The 22398-nt window shown below is 32.6% G+C and overlaps 1 protein-coding gene across 1 annotated transcript; it reads left to right on the top strand.

The window, feature by feature from the left end:
• Nucleotides 1-207: 207 nt before the first annotated feature.
• Nucleotides 208-20888, top strand: LOC145312599 (lachesin-like). The gene is made up of 12 exons (XM_080151856.1): nt 208-256; nt 959-1057; nt 5510-5605; nt 6605-6703; nt 7767-7894; nt 8791-8870; nt 13578-13638; nt 14172-14267; nt 14848-14903; nt 15628-15690; nt 17450-17657; nt 20795-20888. Exons 5-12 carry the CDS (start codon nt 7812-7814, stop codon nt 20886-20888), a joined length of 741 nt encoding a protein of 246 aa, XP_080007982.1. The 5' UTR covers nt 208-256; nt 959-1057; nt 5510-5605; nt 6605-6703; nt 7767-7811.
• Nucleotides 20889-22398: the final 1510 nt, after the last annotated feature.

Raw genomic sequence — 22398 nt, 5'->3', positions numbered from 1 at the left:
ATATATCTTATTAAAAAAGTAGTAAGATTTTTATGTCTGAAGCTTAAGATCCTAAAAATTGCTGGTCCGAATTGGTGGAACTTTTCAGGGAACCTTCATAGGGTGGTTTTAGGCTATTTTCCTGGGGTATGAAGCAGCTAGTTCTGATTATAAAGTAGCACAACAACTATATTTGTTTCCAATTGTTGAAATGTGATGTGTAGCTGGACGAAGTATCACATTGGATTGTATAGTATCAGGTCTCAGAACACACAGTGTAAGTAATTAGTCATTCCAGTATGGCTTCCAAACTGATCAATATTTGCTGGATTAGAACCGGTACTCAGCCATACTTTAAAAGCATGTGTAGTATCTTATTGCAGACAATTTTCCATGAATATTAGAATGAAATACAATAAAATTTGTAAAAGTTTTGTTAGCCAGAGCCTTAAGCCCCTCAGATCTAACAAAACTGGTTTTGATCATATTTTTTTTTATTCTAATATCCGCGGAAAGGTGTCTGTAATACGATGCGATGATTAACTATTCTATTCTCTATGTTTATTCATACTAGATTTTCATAATTACCACTCTTACTTATCCTAAAGTGTAACACGTTCCGGACCGTGGAATGTAGATCGTATTGGTACCCGATATTTTCTAAATAATATTTAATTCGTCGGTCCAAATAGATTTTTTTTTATAATCTAGCAGTATTATGTGTCTGTCTGTAACTTTACTTCTAAAGAAATTCTCATAGGTCCTGGGAAGGTTTACAGCTATTTGAATAAGGGTACCACCACCCTCCCAAGAGAAATCACCCCTAAAAAATATTTGTTTTACCTTTTCTTTTAAAAACAAAAGGTCCCCTAGATGCGTCGTCGCTAGTAAGAAATAAAATCCTTCTTAAGTATATCTCTAAATTATACTTACATATATATCAATATAGTATAATAATTATGATATTTTTAAATTTTAGGTATCCTGGATAAAATCAAACACAAAAGCAATTCTTGCATTGAATAAGGGATTAGTGACACAAAATTCTAGATATCAACTATTTGTTCAAGAATCTAAAGTAAGTTACTTAAAGAACACAGTAATAGTGTCTGACTGGTTATGACGTAACAAAAAAAATGAGCCAATGAGAGGCCACTATAAATTTTACCATTGGTCAATAGCGGCCTCTCATTGGCTAATTTTTTTTTTGTTACGTCATAATCAGTCAGACACTATTACTGTGTTCTTACTTAAATTACTGATTTTCCTCTAATTTAGCTATATATGCATACTTTAAAAGTTATGGATTAAAGAATGTCTTGGCCCAAAACAAGCACAAATTTTATGTCTCCATATACAATTAAGGACTTTCATACAATGACTTCCTGCACCGTGCATCAATGACCCTAGGAGCTACACCAGAAGAGTCCTACTGTGCTGGAAAGGTCTTAGGGTAGATGCCAGACTGAATTCTGGTCACTTCCCCCAGTTCAGGGGGTTTGGGTGGGGCTAACAATCCTTCCCTAGAAAAAACCTGCTCACGTTCAATCTGCACAAAGTAAAGACCAATTTAACTTTGGGCTCGGGAACGAAGTAGAGGTTTGAAACAACAATATGATGTTTGGCTGGGAAACCGCTAAAGGACCAGTCAGGCGGATGATTCTGAATTCCCACAGACCAGCAAAAATTTGCACCTGGAATGTTCGGACAATGTTTCAGTCAGGCCAGACAGAAAACATTTGCCGAGAAATGCTTAAAGCCAGGGTTGATATCCTGGCTATTACCGAATCAAGGTGGACAAATAATGGAGAGTTTAAACATCATTCTGGCTTGAAAATACTTTACTCAGGCCATATGAATGAGGATCTAGGACATAACCAAGGGGTGGCTCTTATGCTGACCAAGCAAGCAGAGCAGGCCATGATCAGTTGGCAACCCCATGGTCCAAGAATCATGGAAGCTTACTTCAAATCCTCAGATAAAAACATCAATCTGAGAATAATAGTAGCATATGCTCCTACAGAACAAGCAGATACAGAGGTCAAAAATGAATTTTATGACCAGCTTGACTCTGTATTTAAGAATGGTCATAAAGAGAAGGACCTGACCATGCTCCTAGGAGATTTCAATGCTCAAGTGGGGAGTAATAATGAGAATTTAGAAGAAGTCATGGGCAGATATGGCCTAGGCTTAAGTAATGGCAAGGAAAATGACAATGGTGATAGACTTGTAAGTTTTTGTACTGAAAACAAACTTGTCATTGGTGGAACCATCTTTAAACACAAAAAGATTCATACTGCCACCTGGAGATCACCAGATCAAAGAACCTTTAATCAGATAGACCACATCTGTATATCTAGATGTTTTAAAGGGTCTCTCCTTGATGTCAGGGTTGAAAGAGGACCTGATGTTAATTCAGACCATTATCTTCTATCTTCTAAAGTTCGGCTTAGATTTAAAAAGCAGGACACAAAGCCTAACCCCAGGAAAAAGTATAATTTAACAACCCTTCAAAACTCTGAAAAGCTACAAGAGTTTAAGCTCACTCTAAAGAACAGATTTGAGTTGTTGACTCTTCAAGAGGATGATGGAGTTGAAGATATTTGGCAAGGTATCAAAAAAGTTTATAATGATACTAGCCAAGAAAAATTAGGTTTCAAAAAGGCTAACCAAAAGCCGTGGATCACTCAAAGATCCATTGATCTCATGGATCAAAGAAGAGAGGTAAGACAAAAGACACCCTCTAGAAACTCTCCAGAAGATAAAGACCTGTATAAGATGCTTAGCAGGGAAATCCAAAGAAGTGTCAGAATTGACAAAAAAGAACACTTGGAAAACCTTGCTATGCAAGCAGAAAATGCTGCTAATCAAAATAGAATGAAAGATGTCTATGAGATTACTAAGAGCATTGCAGGTAAAGTACACAAATCAGGATCACACATCAGGGACAAGGATGGTTCACTCCTTAAAACTGATGAAGATATTCTAAATAGATGGGCAGAGCACTTCACTGAACTGCTGAATCTTCCAGTTCCAAAGGAAGAAACTGAGATTCCACCCTCAGATGCACTTGACATTGACTGTCGAGCGCCAAATCTATTGGAAATCAAGGAGGCCATTAAAAGTTTGAAAAATAACAAGGCCGCTGGACCTGATAACATCCCAGCTGAGGTCATAAAAGCAGACCTAGATACATCTGCTGAGGCATTCCTACCTTTGATCACAAAGATATGGAATGATGAGTTATGCCCAGAGGACTGGAAGAATGGACATATCTCAATACTAGCCAAAAAAGGAGACTTGACCCAATGTGGAAACTACAGAGGGATAATGCTCCTTTTAGTACCTGGCCGTATCCTTAGTAAGATTCTTCTTAATAGAATAAAGAAGGTTAATGAAAAGCTAAGACCTAATCAGGCTGGATTTAGACCAAATCGTTCCACTATTGATCAGATAACCTCTCTAAGAATCATCATAGAGCAATCCAAGGAATGGAACTCTGAGCTTTTTGTAAACTTCATTGACTACAAAAAAGCATTTGATTCTTTAGACAGAAGATCTCTCTGGAAAATCTGCCGACACTATGGCATTCCAGAAAAGATAATCAATATCATTAAAGCTATCTATCATAAAGGAGGTGGAAATGTAATGTATAAAGGTAAACTATCAACCTTTTTTGAGATTGTAACAGGCGTCAGACAAGGATGCCTTCTTTCTCCCTTCCTTTTCCTCCTTGCCATTGACTGGATCATGAAGAATTGCGAAAGTAATGATGGCATTTGCTGGGAGCTATTTGGCAATCCCAAATATTTAGGAGATCTGGACTTTGCTGATGATATTGCTTTGTTAACAAGCAATAGAAGTCAAATGCAAAGAAGGACTAACAGGATAGCTGAAACCTCCAAGAAAATTGGACTAGAAATAAATGTTCCTAAAACCAAAATACTAATGCAAATTCCCAAGAACCAATTACTATTGGAGACCAAATTCTTGAGGATGTAGATTGTTTTGAGTATCTTGAAGTAAAATTGATGAAGCTGGAGGCACTTTAACAGATGTTAAAGCTAGAATTAACAAATCTAGAACAGCCTTTGCCAGCCTGAACAAAATTTGGAATTCCAACAACATCTCCATAAAGACTAAGTTAAGACTGTTTAAGTCAAATGTTCTCTCTGTTTTGCTGTATGGGGCTGAAACTTGGTTCCTAAACACAGCAGTCGTCTCCAAGTTACAGACATATGTCAATAAATGTCTCAGGAGAATCCACAAGATCTTTTGGCCAAATAAGATCACAAATGCTGAACTTCTAGAGCGCAGTGATATGTCAGACATTAAACTGACAATAAAACAGAGAAAATGGAGATGGTTGGGGCACACTCTAAGGAAAGGTCATGATGATATAACCAATCAAGCCTTGACTTGGAACCCCCACATAGGAAAGAGGAAACCAGGTAGACCAAAGACAACCTGGAGGAGGGAACTTTTAAGTGAACTGAAAGCTAAGGATATTCCATCTTTCAGCAATGCCTCTAAACGTGCCGAAACAAAGGAAGATTGGAGAACAATTGTGCATGGCCTACGTTCTGCCGAGAACTAAAAGGCAATGATGATGATGATACAATGACTAAATAAAGAATTGGTGATCAGTAAATATTTCTGACTATTTGAGCTTTACTCCAAATATTATAAATTGTCTTTGAGGGAGGGGACAATGGACTGTTCAGTATACTTGTACCTAAAGTTTTAAACATTTTGGGTACTTGATTTGTTGGTTTAACAAGGATGACATCATCCATAAAAGCGAAGCACTAAAACTGTAGGACAAACGGACATTAACACATGAATAGTGTTAGAACTGAATAATCAGAATATAAATGTATAAGAGTCAAAGCAAAATTGTAAGTAAATTTGTTGAAAAACTGCTTGATACAGGATAATGTTTATGAACATACTTACATTTTTAGGAATTGTTTATAGAGTTTCTTCGCTTATAATATTGTACTTTGTTGTCCCAGGAATTATTATACCAAAAATCAGATCAGTTGGATAATTAGATCACATAAAAATTTGTTGTTAAAAAAGCAAAAATATTAACATGTTTTAAATGGACGTAAGGACATTCCGGTAATGATTATAGAGTTGATACGCTTTCTAAAGCGTACCTAAATACTACAGAAATCACCATTCAAAGTTTGAAATTGATAGGACAATTCTAACATGCCTAAATTAACGAAAAAAGCTATCCGTCTCGGACGGACGGACCGACCCTAATTATAGAAAAGCTTCGCTTTTAAAAAGGCAGTGTCCTAATATCTAAACCAAAACTTTTAATATACGGAAGGGGTATTATTATTTTTCATCATTGTAAATATCCATCAATTTAGAAGCTAATTCTAGTGCATGTAAAAAATGATCCAATTTGGGCTACCATTGGTCAAATAAAACTTGTGTTGGCCTGCTTTTGGTAATTTAGTCTTTGTATTAGCCTATCATTGGTCAATTGTATTGTATGACGTAATTTTTTTTACAGGAGACAGGAAATTTTCAGTTAACAATATCAAATGTAACTCTGGATGATAATGGTACTTATATATGCCAAGTTAACACAGAACCTCCTATCAACCAGGTAACTTATTAACGCCTCTAGAGGCGCGTAAAATGTTTTCTTATTTCTTTTTACCAGAAAATATTATTTAGTTAGTTAAATTTTTTGTTTTTTTTTCTCTTGGGAGGGTGGTGATCACCTCCCCAAAAATAGCTATAAATCTTTCCAGGACCTATGAGAAGCTACACTGTAAACATTGTCGGTTTAGCGGATAGCGAGATCCTTTGGTACACACAGACAGACAGACAAACAGAGGGATAACTTGTTTCTTTATTATTTAGGATAACTTCTTTAAAAGTAAAATTTTAATTATAAAAATGCTTCACTTTAAACAAGGACGACTATGTTCAGTAGCACAGAACTAAGTAAATGAAAGAGAAAAAAAAGAGAAGCCCAAGGAGGGAAGGGAACATTGGTCTGTTCTTACACTAGTCCCCAAAGGTTTATCACGTAACAAATTTGGGGACTTTTATCGAATTTTGATTGGTTGGTTCATTAAGTTAATTGTTCGAGCGTTTTAGCCACTAATTGTAATCTACAGAGGAGGTAATTTTGTACTTAATCAATCATTGGGGATGTTTATCAGTTTATCGGCCATTGTCTTATCCCTTGATATCCCTTAGAGACACCACATTTGAGCATAACAGTTGAATAGACAGACCCAACAAATTATTGTGAAGCTTCGCTTAAAGACCAAGGACACAGGAGACCAAGGAAATACAGTACAATGTATAAATATTTGTTTATTGTTCCTTCTTAGTAATAAATTAACTCTAAGAATATTTGTCAAATATGTTAATCGATATATTAATACTTGAATGTTAAACCACATTATCATACCTAGATAAAGTGATGCTCGCAACTGGCTAAAAAAACGATGACCCCCATTCTCCCTCTTTACCCTAATCATCTCCCCTCTATGAACGAACTGACCAGTAAATGAGGTCCTAATTTGACGACAAATTTTCCCTTTTAACATATCCATGTATATCCTGTATCCATTTCAATACTTTTGTATAGGAAACGAATGTATCTGTAGTGACGTCACCATGGTTCACCAATACAAGTGATACAGTCAACACTGTAGAAATTGGCAACCCTTTATTCTTAAACTGCAAGGTAGATAATCGTATTATTACATGGATGTTGCAACAGATTTTCATGTACTCTGATAAAGTAATGGTCTTAGCTGGCTAAAATAAATATACTATTCATATAACCCACTTTCTCCTCCTACTGGATGAACGAAATGACCAAAAAATGATGTTGTTCCACATTATCAAGCTAAATTGACGAAAAATTTTCTCTGTCAATATAGCCATGACATGTTTATCCTTTATCAATTGGTAGATAGCCAATAATCTGACAATGTACGCAAGTTTAAAAAGGTCAAATAACCTCTAAAATGCAGTCTCTAAAATTAAAAATAAATATTATCGTTTACTAGGGCTTGTAAAATTTGTCCTATCAATTCTAAACTTTGCATTACAGTAAGGCGCAGCTCTACTATTAAGTCCTACAATTGTAAGTATGTTCATTAAAAGTATCCTGTCTTTAAGCAATTTTGCAACAAATTCACACACAATTTTGTTTAGACTTACATATTATTGGTCTTCGTATTAGGTTCTGACAAATGTTAATTTTTATTTGTCGTACTGTCTTATTTAGGAGCTTCGATTTTATAGATGTTCCTTCTTAATTTTTAATGAAGCTTTTTTTCTTTTCTTTTTCATTTTTTTCATTTTCCATATTACACTTAAACTTACTCTTCCTATGTTCGTATCTAAATATATTCATTAAGTTTGTAACTGTTTATTTAGAAAACATAACAACATTCTTGAGAACATTTGGCTTTGAAATTATTCAGAAGTTGCAATCCTCTTATGAGTTATATAATTTATAATTTCAAATTACCACAATATATAATTTTTAGTTTATATAATTAAAAATACTAATGGCTAGAGTTTTTCAACATTAAAAATACAGTTTGTTTTGGGAGGACGGTTATTTTCAAAGGGCGATATATCTTTGGAGGGTGGCCACACAAGTTTGAATTCGATGGGACAATTCTAATATGCCTAACTTAACTATGAGAGCTATCCGTTACGGACGGAGGAACCTACCCTAATTATTGAAAAGCTTCGCTTTTAAAAATGACTTCAATGATACAAAAATGTTTTAGGCAGAAGGAGTCCCCCGTCCCACAGTGCATTGGAAGAGAGATGGGATGAAGAACATGACCCTTGTGGACAGGGGCAGTGTCGCTAAGTGGAAGGGGGTGGTTCTGCCTTTAGCATCTTTTACAAGAAGGTTGTATTATTGCAGGGATGTGAAGGGATAAGACACTGTAATATATTAATTTTCCCCTTCATTACATTTAGTGGTTGAAACGTTTGGACACTCAGCTTAAGGAACCAACCAATCAAAATTCAATAAAAGTTCCCAAAGTGATTAAGCCAACAAACAAGAAAACGTCATTGTAATACTTTGGGTACTAGTGTAGTAAAAAGCCCAATGTCCCCTCCTTCCCTGGTAATATTGACATTAACAAAACAAAAATAAATTAAAAAATTGTTACAGAGAACTTTATTATAGCTCTATTATATTCTAGCTCTTTAAACTGTGTGTTCTTAAGAACGTATGACTTAAAGCTGAAAAAAGCTGTTTAAAATATCTTCAATTGCAAAGAAACATGGACGTATACCCTGCCACTTATATATGGGATTGTCGTCATCATCATTTCCTAAACTTGAAATTTTATTAACAACCATCCACTGGGTTCATCTGAAAAAGTAACCGGATATCTTTATTTGTGTATGTAGAAAGATCTCACTCATTGTTGGATCGGTATGGCCTTAGGAAAAACTTCTTTTATTTCCCGGGAAGGTTTTCTATCTACTTTTTAATAGTAGCTAGTTTAACTTATAGATAGGTATACCTATCTATGTTTGGGTATTTTTTTCCAGTATAGCTTCTAAACATATTAATATCCGCTATATTCAGCCATACGGAAAAATCATGTATATCATTGTAATACAAGAAATTTTCCACAAATATTAATTAATAAATTCCTAACGTTAGTCAGTTTTGTTGTCGGGGCTAAACTTATTTTAATCTTATACTTTTTCATTTTAATTTCCGCGGAAATCTGTCTATAATACGATGCGATAAATAACTATTGTAATAATTCATTGAATATGTTTTAGTGATGTTGGGAAGTATATATGCATAGCAGACAATGGTTATCCACCAATCATCATGAAAACTTTTATCGTCAATGTTGAATGTAAGTTCATAAACTTATCATTTAAAAGATTTCAAACTTGATATGGTGATTCATGAAATAGTTAGACATAATTTAGAAAGCTCAGTAACTCTTTAATCTACGAAAAAAGTCCAAATGTTAATTAATATGGATCATGGAAAGAAAACAAAGTCATTCCTAAATTAGGACAGAAGTCACCTTCCTAGGAAGGACATAAGTAGCCTTCCTTAAGTGAGAATTTGTTAGATAAAGGGCATTACATCCCTCCCTTAACAAAGATTTTGCAAGATTGAGGACATAAGTAGCCTCCCTTCACCTCACAAAACCTAGCTTTTTGATCCTTCACATAGCAAAATCTTGCATAAAATTAGTTTTTGGTCCATCACATAGCAAAATATTGGAAAACTTAGGTTTTCTGTCCTTTACATAGCTAATTCTTGCAAAACATAGCAAATTCTTGCAAAAAATAGCAAATTCTTACAAAACATAGCAAATTCTTGCAAAACATAGCAAATTCTTACAAAACATAGAAAATTCTTGCAAAACATAGCAAATTCTTGCAAAACATAGCAAATTCTTGGAAAACTTAGCTTTTCTGTCCTTCACATAGCTAATTCTTGCAAAACATAACAAATTCTTACAAAACATAGCAAATTCTTGCAAAACATAGCAAATTCTTACAAAACATAGCAAATTCTTGCAAAACATAGCAAATTCTTACAAAACATAGCAAATTCTTAGAAAACTTAGCTTTTCTGTCCTTCACATAGCTAATTCTTGCAAAACATAGCATATTCTTGCAAAACATAGCAAATTCTTGCAAAACATAGCAAATTCTTGCAAAACATAGCAAATTCTTGCAAAACATAGCAAATTCTTGCAAAACATAGCAAATTCTTGCAAAACATAGCAAATTCTTGCAAAACATAGCAAATTTTTGCAAAACATAGCAAATTCTTGCAAAACATAGCAAATTCTTGGAAAACTTAGCTTTTTTGTACTTCACATAGCAAATTCTTGCAAAAAAGAGCAAATTCTTGAAAAGCTTAGCTTTTCTGTCCTTCACATAGCTAATTCTTGCAAAACATAGCAAATTCTTACAAAACATAGCAAATTCTTGCAAAACATAGCAAATTCTTACAAAACATAGCAAATTCTTGCAAAACATAGCAAATTCTTGCATAACATGGCAAATTCTTGCAAAACATAGTAGCCTTCCTTAGATCAATTTCCAGTGACTTCTGTCCTAATTAGGAATGACTTTGTTTTCTTTCCATGATCCATTAATATATTTTGACACATATTTTCTGCATTATTTTATATTTAGTTTTATTTATTCAGTAATGATACCCCCAACACCTCCTCTCCTACGTACTGGATGAATAAATTGACCAATAAATGTGTCCACAATTTTCCCTGTCACAATATCCACATAATTATATATCCATTTTCTTATTATTTTTTATTGATGCTTGCATCCTATTTTTTTAAATTGACATAAGAGTTACTAATCTTACGAAACTTAACCAATGTAAAGAAAAATAGCAACACTGTTAAATTAAGATAAATGTAAGAAGGTTTATCTTTATTTCCAAAAATTACATCATCACTAACTCTCTTACATCCAAATGCTTTTTCTAAAGATTTTTAGCTTTTTTTACTAAGGTTTGCTGTATTATCAACCATTTATTAACAAGGATGACAACATCCAGTGAAGCAAAGCTCTAAAATCAGAAGTAGAACAGACGAACAATAACTATTGTGGAGTGTCTGAACTTATAACTGTTCATAAAGTTGTTGCAAAAGTGCTTAAATACATGATACAGTAAAAGGACATACTTTCATGCTTAGGATTTTATTATAAAGATATTTCACTTATAATATCGTACCTTGTTCTCCTAGACATAATAAATCTTAAAATCAGATAATAGAGTTATTATATCAGAGCACTTCTTAGTTCCTTATACAAAAAAATCACGCATGAACAGAAAGAGCCTAAAAACTATCCTAAATTGTAAAAAATACATTAAGAAATGATAGTGAGTTGAAAAAAAAATAATTTTTCTAACAATAGAAAGAGATTTTTTTATTTTCCTAATATAATTAGTTGAAGTCATGGCTGCCAACACAAAAATATTGAAACCGTATTTTTGTTCTCATTTGAACAATTTCCAGAGTTGACATGAGTTTTATATCTTAAACTTTTCCTTTAAACTTGCTTGACAATCGAAAACCTTTAAATCAACACATTTATTAATGTGTATGAGAACAGCTCTTCACAAGTCATTTTTACCTGGAGGTCGATTGTGGAAAAAGCATGGCCTTATATCAAATTTTTTTTCATGAATGGAATAGTCTATACTTGTGTAAATTATGGTATCAATTCTAGATTGGCTACGCTATTCTAACTAGTTCTATAACTGATTAATTTCTTTTCCAAAAATCAATTTTCTTTCTTTGCACTTCTTTGTACTTGTTTTTCTAGTCAAAATGATTTAACAAATAGCTGTTTAGGCCTTCCTAAACGAAGATCAAATAATTGTGATGAATATAAGCATCCATGATTTCTCTATATGTTTAAAATAAGGTATAGTAAAAATTACAAATCTTAAACGGCAACCATGATTATAAATCAATTTCTATTTAATTTTAAGAGCTTTGCTTTAATGGATGTTGTCATCCTTATTAAATAAAATTTTTTAGTAGTGAAGCTACTCTATAATTCAAAATGTCTATCCGTCTTTTAGAGACAAAAAGGGGGAAACATCATTTTCTCAGCTCCTATAAAAGATAGAAAACTGAAACTTCTTGTAAACATTAAATCAATATGGAGCATAATTAACTATGAAACATCCATAGCAGTCGGACTGCTTTTATATTTTTTATTTTTAATATTTTTACAACTGATTTTCTCAATGTATTATTTTTTTAGTAGCAAAGCTACTCTAAATTTCGAAATGTCCGTCCGTCCATCTGTCAGTCCATCTGTTAGAAACAAAAAGAGGTGGGGGCGTGATTTTCTCAGCTCATGTGAAAGATAGAAGGCTGAAAATTCTTGTAGCTATTCACATAAATATGGAGCATAATTAAATATAACACATCCATAGCGGTCAGACTGCTCTTTTTTTTCTTTTTTGTGTTAACAGATAATCAGCTCTATGACTCACTTTGTCTATTTGTCTATTTTACAATAGATTTTGTGCTTCGCTACTTATGGATGTTGTGAACCTTGTTTTTTTTAATACAAATAAATGTTCTTATTAAATAGTGTCAAAATTCAGCAGTTATAAATGGATTTGTAATTTAAAACATTTAGAATGACTCTATGTCTTTATGTAACTTAAATAAGGGGGGGGTGTACACTTTCACAGAAACAGTGCGCTCTGAGGCCCATATACAAGATAGAGCTCTGAAATATAATACTATGGGTCAGTCTAGAAATATTCTGCAAAACTTTTAATTTGGTGGTTTGGCGGCTGACCGCTGGTTCAATTATTCAACTAAACTTGTAAAATTGAACATGTAATCTTGTTTTTTTGGGGGTTTGTTTTGGTTAATTATAAGAAAATATATCAACAGTATCAAAAAACTGTTGAGCTGCAAACTACCAGCCGCTGGTGGTGGCTATTAATAAATATTACAACAATTTTGCAGCTCTACAGTTTTTCGTTACTTTTGATATATTTTCTGATAATCAACTAAAACACACCCAATTAAACATGTGCCTCAGAGCTTACTGTTTATGTGAAAGTGTTCAAACTGTCCCCTCCCCCCACCTTGTTCCACTAGCAAACAGAGGGCGTTTGTAAAGAGCTTTGTTTGGTAATCTATGGTTTAAACAAAATTAATTTTAAAGTAGCTTCGCTACTGTAAAGTTGTTTTATGTAAAATGTATTTTTTGTGTCCCATTTACGTAGATTTAACAGGAAGGGATAGTTCATCTGCTAGGAGGTAATAAGGGAAGATTTAGCCAACCTTCCTGGATATCCTTTTCTATTTATATTATCTCATATATTTAAGACTATTTGTTAAAACATTTTATCATTTTGACAAAAAAAAACAGTACAAAGAAGCGCAAAGAAAGAAAGCTAGATTTTTGGAAACAGATTAATTAGTTATAGAACTAGTTAGAATAACGTAGCCAATCTAGCACTGATACCATAATTTACCCAAGTACAGACTATTCCATTTATGAAAAAAAATTATATTAGGCCATGCTTTTTCCACAATCGACCTCCAGGTAAAAAACACTTGTGAAGAGCTGTACTCATACACATTATTAAATGTGTTGATTTAAAGGTTTTCGATTGTCAAGCAAGTTTAAAGGAAAAGATTAAGGTATTAATCATGTTTTAACTCTGAAAATTACGCATTTTAGAACAAAATTAGTATTTCCTCTTCAATGTGTTAAAGTTGATGGCGTTGCTAAAGTCAAAATGAAAAAAAATTATTTTGTAGTATTTAAGCAATACAAAAAATTTTCTTTGATACACTATCAATGGTTTATGTATGTTTAACAATTTAGGATAGTTTTTAGGCTTTTTCTGTTCATGCGTGATTTTTTTGTATAAGAAACTAAGAAGTGCTCATCATACAAAAAGTTGTTGTCAAAAAAGTTAATTATCAGGATGTACGGACTTTTTAGGATAAAAATGTGTTAATCATGCTTACAAATAAATCTTTACAAATATATATTATTATGTATTTTAAAAATAATAATGCTCGTAGTTGAACCACATGTAAGAGTTGCTAAGTCAAGAATAACAGCTGAACTTGGATCTACAGTAAGGTAATAATTTAATAGTTTATTCATTTGGTCACTTTACTTCTACTTATTAATTGGTTAATAATATTTCTCGTATTCATTCTAATCTGGTGGATAGGAACCGGTTCTCATCCATACGAAAAAAAACTATGTCTAGCATCGTATTATATCCAGCTTTCAACGAATATAAAAATGTACAATCAACTGGTTTTAATCTTATAATTGTACATTCTATATCCGCGGAAAGCAGTTTATAATACGATGAAAGAAATAACTATTCCAGTATGGCTCAGAAACCGCTGGATTAGAATAGGTTCTCCATGAAAACCATGTGTTGCATCGAATTACGGACAATTTTCTACGCATATTAAAAAAAGCCAGTTTTGTTAGCCGGGACCTTCGGCCCTTTGAGGTAAAAAAAAATGGTTTTAGTCTTATAATTTTGCATTTTTATATTCATCAGAGGATTGTATGTCTGTATTCAAAAAGACAATAATCTTTATTTCATATTAAAAAGTCACAAGTTTCCATAACAACCAATCTTGTTTAAATTTTAGTTTAATGTGCAGTGTAGAGGCGTATCCTGTGCCAGATATAACCTGGCAAAAGTTACCTGGAGACGTCCTGGGAGATACTCAAGTTATACATATCAGGTAAAAATGATCAGGGTCGGGAAAAGATAAAATATAAAATATTCAAGGTTATATCACCTTATCATTATAAAAAAGTAAAAATAGTCTGTCTTTCTTTTTGTCTGTCCCACTAACCGCTTATCCCATATGGTTCTCCTTTTGGTCCAGAAAAGGTTTGTATCTTTTTTTTTTTGGGGGGGGGGGGTACCGACATACTCCCAAGGAAAATCGCCCTAGATTTAGTAAAGATTTCTATGGGATGTGCTAGTTAATAGATTGTTTTACTCTTATGTATGTCGTTTATCCTTCGAAGGACATACATTTATTTTATTAGAAAGGTTTCGTGATTTTCTTTTATTTGTTTTGCATATTCTCTCTCTTTCTCTTTCTCTTTTTGACAACTAAATATTTTCTCTATATTTTTACTTTATCTGTTTGTATAACCACGTTTCCTTTTTGCTTTTCAGCTTATGGCTGTTGTCTTCCTTGTTATTTTGCTAAGAAAATAATTAAATTGTGTTTAACATTGAAGGCCCAAAATAATAAATCTTTTGGTTTATGGAATGCCTCATAATCGTAGATAAAATATAATTTCTTTTAGTGATGAGGTAACTGAAGGAAGACTGATACTAAGAAATATTACATATAAATCATTTGGTAAGCATTCTTTCATATCGAAGACGAAGAAAGTCCCTCAATAACGTCATAAAAATGAGGGATGAGGAGAGGAGGAGTGGGAAAGAAAACCCTAAAAAAAGAGATGGATAACCCCTCGTTTTTAACGTAGCATGCTGATTTTTTTTAGAGACTTTCTTCGTCTTCTTCATATCCAACTAGCGGCTGTACCCCTGGAATCTAGGGGTTGTGTTCTGTAAATAAAATTGACTAAAACCATCCTAAGACTTTTGTAAAGCCTCTCAAAAAGTCAATTGTGTTCACTAATTAGCTTGATTGCTAAAATCTTACAACTTTATACATTAGGATTAATTATAATCAATGACAACATCCATAAAACACTTGTAGAGTGTCAGAACAAAATAAGTAGAATATTAATGCATAAGTCTACAAAAAAAATTGCAAGCAAATATGTTGCAAAACTTCTTTAATACGGGATACTGTTTAAGGACATACTTACATTTTTAGGACTTGATTATAGAGATTATTCGCTTATAACATTGTACCTTGTGACAATAGGAATCAGTACCCTAATTATAGAAAAGCTTTGCTTTTAAAAAAGAATCTTTTCTTATCTAATCGGTAATCCTTATACGTTTTGTAATTTAAATCAAGTTCAATTATAGCAGAGATTTTGAGAGATAAGACTATGAACAATAAATATACATCCCCAATTATGAAAAGTATTAACAAATATTGATTTCAGGTGAATATGAGTGTCTAGCTAAAAACAAGTTAGGAACTGCTATATCAACCATTTTCTTAGAAGGTAAATACTTAATGCTTTTCTCATCATATGAATTACAGAAACTAACCCTTTAATTCCAAGACCTTTGTCAAGAAGTTTTAACTTTGTTTTATATTAATGGTGCCCTTTTTTAACAACTGACCTAGCAGTAGGTTTCTGCTCTAATTCCATTGTTTTTAGTAGCAAAGCTAATCGTAAATTCTTAATCCATAATGTTAAAATGTCCCTTTCCTCGACTTCTATTTAATTTTGAAATTTTATTTAAGATTTTATATGAACCTATAAGCACCCATTATACATTCACTTAAGCTAAGGCAATACAAAGTATATTTACTGTCCTGTTTACTCTTTTTTTCCTCTCATATTTATGAACAAAAAACATCTGCACTACAACTTATTTTGGACTTTAGTACTTAGAATGTTGTCAACTTTAAAAAGTGCTTGCAATGTTTTATAAAATGAATAGGTTCAAAAAGGGAGTTAATTTCAAACCAATGTAAAAAATTAAAGGGGGGGGGGGGTGAATTCACTACTTCAGGGGTCCAACCAATGATACACCCCCCAATTTTTTTTAAGTCAAGCATTCCTTAAGATTAAGGGTGCAGGGCAGTGGTGTGGAAAAATAACTGAAAAACCCTGTTCACACCGCTAGATCTTAGAATTTAAATTTATTTTCCTTTTCAATTGTAGACTGTTTTAATTCCCCGCCATCAATCCATCTCATTTTCATTTAAATCTGTCTTTTCTACATATACATACAGTTGTGGTTAAAAATATAAACAATGCGTCTTATTGTTTCAAGATGGAATTAAGTCATTAATAACCCCTTTTCCATCTATGGTAAATAAACACAGGGATGTAGGGTCATATAATTTGTCCCTGGGTTTGTTTCTTTATCTACACCATAGCATGTAAGTTTTTTATTTCTGTTTCTTAATTTGTTTGAAGCATTTCAAAATCTACTAATTTCTTCGTCCCACATTCTAGGGGAAGCGGAGAGTTTTAGAAAATAGCCTAAAACCATCTTTAGACATTTATAAAGCTTCCCTGAAAAGTAAAACCCATATATGCCAGCCACTCTTGAGATCTTTAGATTCAGACATAAAGACTTATTACCTTTATGGGCTATTTAGTCTGACATGTCACTAAAAGTCTAAAAAATAACTGTATTTAAAAATTATTTCGCAGTATGTACAATAAGATTATTTATGTTGAAACAAAAGTATTTTTTTAAGATTATTTTTTGTCAGACTTAGTTCAGTATGAGTTAGGAGAGCCTGTCCAGTGTAGAACCCCGAAGGAGCTGGGAATTATTTTTTCTCTTTAAACGAGTAGGGTGGGGATGAGATTCAGTGAACAAGAAATAGGTTTTAGTGAAAGAACTTTTAACATTTACAAGAAATCAAAATTTACCCATTCTTTTTAACTCATGTGCTTATCCTTTTACTAATCAACCATTTATCCATTTCCCCAAATTTGCACACATTCCTTATTTCAATTTACACACACACACTCACTCACACACCCAAATATAATCCTTTTTCCAATATGGCTACGAATCCGATTCATATCCGCTGGATTAGAACTGTTTCTTAGCTACACTGAAATATCTAGATCGACAATTTTTAAGAAAGTACAATAAAATCATAATTTCAATACTAATTGTGTAAGTCCGGGCTTTCGGCCTTTTGGGTCTAACAAAACTGTAATTATGATTTTTTATTTTACTATCTGCGGAAAGCTGTCTATAATACGATATAATGTATATTTTCTGTTACAGAGAGACGAACAGTTGTCGGGGGATTTGGGGACAGAAGACGGGTGGAGGGTAGTGATCAGGGGGACGGGGAGGGGGGTATGGACATCGGGCCCCAATACCCAACCCTTCCCCCGTACGAGCTGTTCTCCAGGACTGTGTGGAAGCATGGAGAGGGACTGGGTGGTGGTGGGGGCAGAGGGAGCGGAGGCATGGTTGGGGGTGATGACAGGTTAGTTGGTGTTCCATCAATTTCGCAAATTGTTATTTTCACAAACTGACTATTATGCAAAGTAGACCATTATCTGTCTGTCTGATTTTAGTTTAGAGCTCGCTAACCGCTGAACCGATCAGGTTGTACTTTTCATGGAAAATAATGAAAACATTAGAAGGTGATTTTTCAACCAAAATCCTTTTTCAACCTAATTGCTTAGAAGAATTGCTTAATTGCTTAGGAGCAAAAGTATATATTATAAAATAGTAAGACATTATGTTTGTTGGAAATAATCTCGAATATGTTTAATCTGCATAAGTTTTGCTTTTTAGAAAACCTCATTGTATGATAAAATTTTAAAATATATAACATTAAGCGGTAGTGATATGACACTCCAGGGTTAGATAAATGGTTAATATTGGTTGTATTGACTTACTCCGCTACATTTATATGTCTCCAGGAGATTACCTTACTTACACAAATATTGATCACAGCCAATTCAGGGGTTAGATTTGTACAGTAAATAGTCTGTACACATGAGTTTTTCTCGGGTTATTTTTAACTGAAGGTTGATCTTCTAAAATGTGCAAAACAAGATATCTTTCTTTTTAGTGGTTATTTGCCTGTGTACTTTTTGAATTTGTGTACATTCTCGGACATTTGGGTATTCTTTATCAAATTAATTGTTAACAGCGATGACATTCTATACTAAGAATATGCCATCTGGACGTCATAGTTTTACACTGAAAGTCAATTAATGTTAGTTATCAATAATTAGTAATGATGGTGGGTGAATTCAGGATCCGATTTTGTACAGTAAATATTATTTGTGAAGCATGAATTTTTATGCATATTAGTTTTATAACGATTTTTAATAAGGTTTATCTACTAAATTATCTTTAATACAAAGTAGCTTGATGCGTGTCCGTCCGTCTGTCTGTCTTTCCGTCCGTCTGTCCATACCTTAAGATCTCGGTAACCACTGAACCGTGGTACTTATTTTTTTTTAATTACCTCTGGGGCGAATCCGCTAGTACAGAATAAAAAGATACTTAAAGTGAAATAATAATTTTAGCGGTTATATGTCCTTGTACTGTGTAAACTTGCAAACATTTTCAGTATACTTGATGTCTGTCATTTCACTATAGTGTAAAACAGATTTATTGGTTTAGATAATAAATAGTATCAGTATTGAGTGGTTGCATAATTATATTGTCCACACAAGAGTAATGGTCAAGTAAATGACAAGGTTAATTCATTAACTAGGTGTCACAGTTAATTATATTTTTATAACGCTAAATATTTTATGAAAGTGAAGCTTTTCTATAATTAGATTAGGTCCGTAGTATATTCATAATGGATAAATATAAAATAAAAATAATCTTTTAAAATGTTATAAAAAGTTTAAATACCCTGCTTGTTTAAAGTAAAGAATATACCATAGACGTCCAAGGGGGGGGGGTAAAGTGGGGATTACCCCCCCCAAAAAAAAAAAAAAAAAATCTCCAACAAAAAAAAATATTGCGCTCTTCGCTCGCATTTTTAATACTAAATATTTAATAAAATTTTAATTACCACCCTCAAAAATTTTTATCCCGGGGGTAAATTTTTTTTGGGGGGGAAACAGAATTTACCCCTGCCAACAGATTTCAGGGTGGGGAATTACCCCCCCCCCCCCCAGCAAATTTTACCCCCGGGATAAAAATGTTTTGTTTTTTTTTTTGGGGGGGGGGGTATAAAAAATTACCCCCCCTTAAAAAAAGTTTACCCCTTCCCCCCAAAAAAAAGCTTGGACGCCCCTGGAATATACAGTCATAACAATCATACTTACAATCGTTACTACGCTTTCTAAATTGTACAGTAATGATTGAGAAATTATCAAACAAAGTTTTAAAATGAATATGACAATTTCAACATGAATAAATTTATCAGAGCTAATCTAAGAGCAAAGTAATCCCCAATAGTTTTAAGCTACCATATGGAGAATTATTCAAATAAGAATCGGAATCGAGAGGAGGATACCTTTTAGGGCAATAGTGGGGTAATGGGGTGTCAACACCCACCTTAAATTGAAATTGCCTGTCTTCCCCCTTTTTTTACTCCCAATTAAATTACTGGTTAAGGGGAAATCAAAAAAGTTCCAACTGACGTGTTAAAGTTATGTCTTTGTAATGCTCTAAAATTATTTGTAGGGAACTTTTGTCATCTATGTTTGTATCTAATATTTAGGATAAAGGAACACAAAAATGTGTTTAAAAACATTCTCTAAGTTTATCATTTTAATTCACAAATCTTACAAACTTCTAATTACACCATGTCCTATTGTGACTTTGATAATTTTGATAACTTTTAAAAATCTTAACTGGCCTTTTTATATTTAATTTGATTAACTTATTTAGGGGGCTTTGCAGACATCCTCTTAATATTTAAAGTTTTGTAGTGAATGTATATTGGTGCATCTAACCAGGGCTAACAAAACTGATATTAAATTTATTATTTTTATTTTAAATTTTTGTGGAAAATTGTCTGTAATACAATGCTATGCATTACTTTTCAGTATGACTGAGAACTGGTTCTAGCCACACTGGAAAATAAACTACAATGTTTACTTAATTCTTTATACCTGAATTTACTCAACGATAAACTTTGACAACGTGACCTGACTTTAACAAATATAAATCAACATTTTTACACAAGAAACGGGGAAATGATTCCTTTTCTTGTCAAACATTTTACAAAAAGAATAAAATAATTAAAACAGTGAGAAAAAAATTATATTTATCAAATAAAGATTTATTATTTCATTTTATATAAGTTTGGACTCATCAATCAAAAATAACACATCTTGTTATACCTTTTTTTAGATAGTATAAACTAATATTATTATTTTTATTCGATTTGGTTCTGTAATTTAGTAATGTTAAAATTGTCATACTAATTTCAAACTTTTCATGATGATTTCTGAAAGAGTTGGGATTAATTTAGAAATCTTTAAAAATCTATTTAATTATACTTTACAAAAAAAAATTTGATGTCCATTTTAAAGATTATTTCATATAGATATTTTGTTAATGTTCTATTGTCTGTTTGATTTAATGAGACTTCCTTGTATGCATACTACCATCCTTGTTCATATAAAAATTATATATTTTTAGAATTGTTGATGACAGAAACAAATACACAGACAAAGGAGCCTCAACTTCCAAACACCAGGAATTTTTTTCAACATTTATCATCATCATTATTTAGCTACCTGGATTCATTGTTTGGGACCTTTTTCGTCTGCTAGCAAAAATTGCTTTCTATTCTTTTGTAGCGACTTGGCTGTGTTTAAATTTCCGATGCTATTGGCTGATATTTAAAAAACAATTGAAAGTCGGCACAGGGTCCAAGGGTTGGGGAAATGTAATTATTTAACCCCTTCCCCCTCTATTGTTTAACTTATTACTATTTATATGTTTTGTCATCTTATAAAAGCTTTTATTGACTTTTTATTAAAAACTATCAACAAAGTATCCAGAATTTGTCTTTCTAAGTTTGTTTTTAACACTTTCTCACAGAAAACTTTCTCCTTAGTAGCGGAGCTACTCTACAATTTTAAGTGTATGTCCGTCTTTCAGCTTTTTAAAGAAGAAAACGTGAATTTCTCGGCTATTATTTAAAATAGGCTGCTGATTTTTCTTGCTAAGATGCTTCTGACCAATGAGCATCTATAACTCACTTTGTCCGTCGGTTTATCAGTACTGCTCTGGAAAAATAAAATATGTGTTTTTCTCACCTGTTATCAAAGATAGAATGCTGTTATTTTAACTCTTTCATAATATCTGTTTTGCTGTCTTTCTTATATTTAGAGAGCTTTGCTAAAGGGTGAGCAAAAAAATGCGGACATTTTTAAAATTCAAATTGCGCGGCTTGTATTAATAGTAGAAAAACGTTATGCATACCGTTAGAACTGCTATGAAGTCTTTTTACTTATGAATGTTGTCATCCTTTTATTTGACATTTAAGACAAGATACTTATAGTAAGCTTTTATTAAAATTTTTATGAAAAAAAAAGACAGAGAAGTATTTTTTGTAAGTTATTGCCAATAATTCGCCATTTTCAGTAAATTAAAGAGATCTTCCGTGATTTTTGTATTAAACATTTAAAATATGTAGGAAAAAAAGTATTGTATCAGACTTATCGCAAGTAGGACACTATATTAGCTGTATCACGTAAAAAAAAAGTAAAATATTATTTTTAATATCCTAATGTTGAAAAAAACTGTTTAGTATAAGAACTACAATTATTTTGAAGAGCTAGCCATGAATTCAGCCACCATGCTCAACCTTTGCAACATCTGCTACATATCAATTATAATATTGTCATTGCTTATTAAAATTTACTTTTAGTTGGTGTCATTCAACTTAAATTTATAACAAATTAAATTATCTTGTCTTTATATTATTAGAAATTTATATTATTCAATTTGGATTTTTATCCTTATATATATTAAGGAGCTATCTAATTTTAAAGTATGAAAAAAGCAATATACAAACAAGGACTCGGCAGCCGCGCGTTATCCGACTAAAAGCCTCAGGGAAATCAACTTTATACCATTCTAAAAATCACTTGCAAGTCTAAACCTGGCCCAAATATGGCAATCCCTCTTTTTAAAAAATTTCAAAGCAACTTTACGGGTTTTAATTAGAGGCTTAGCCGCATGTGACGCGCAGCTGCTGAGCCATGATACAATTTCTATTATTGTTTTCTTTTTTA

This window comes from Acartia tonsa, chromosome 2 (genome assembly GCF_053477335.1).
Source record: "Acartia tonsa isolate MP-2025a chromosome 2, ASM5347733v1, whole genome shotgun sequence".
Lineage (NCBI taxonomy): Eukaryota > Metazoa > Arthropoda > Copepoda > Calanoida > Acartiidae > Acartia > Acartia tonsa.
The sequence above is the reverse complement of the archived record's forward strand: the minus strand, read 5'-3'. Positions and strand labels throughout refer to the sequence as shown.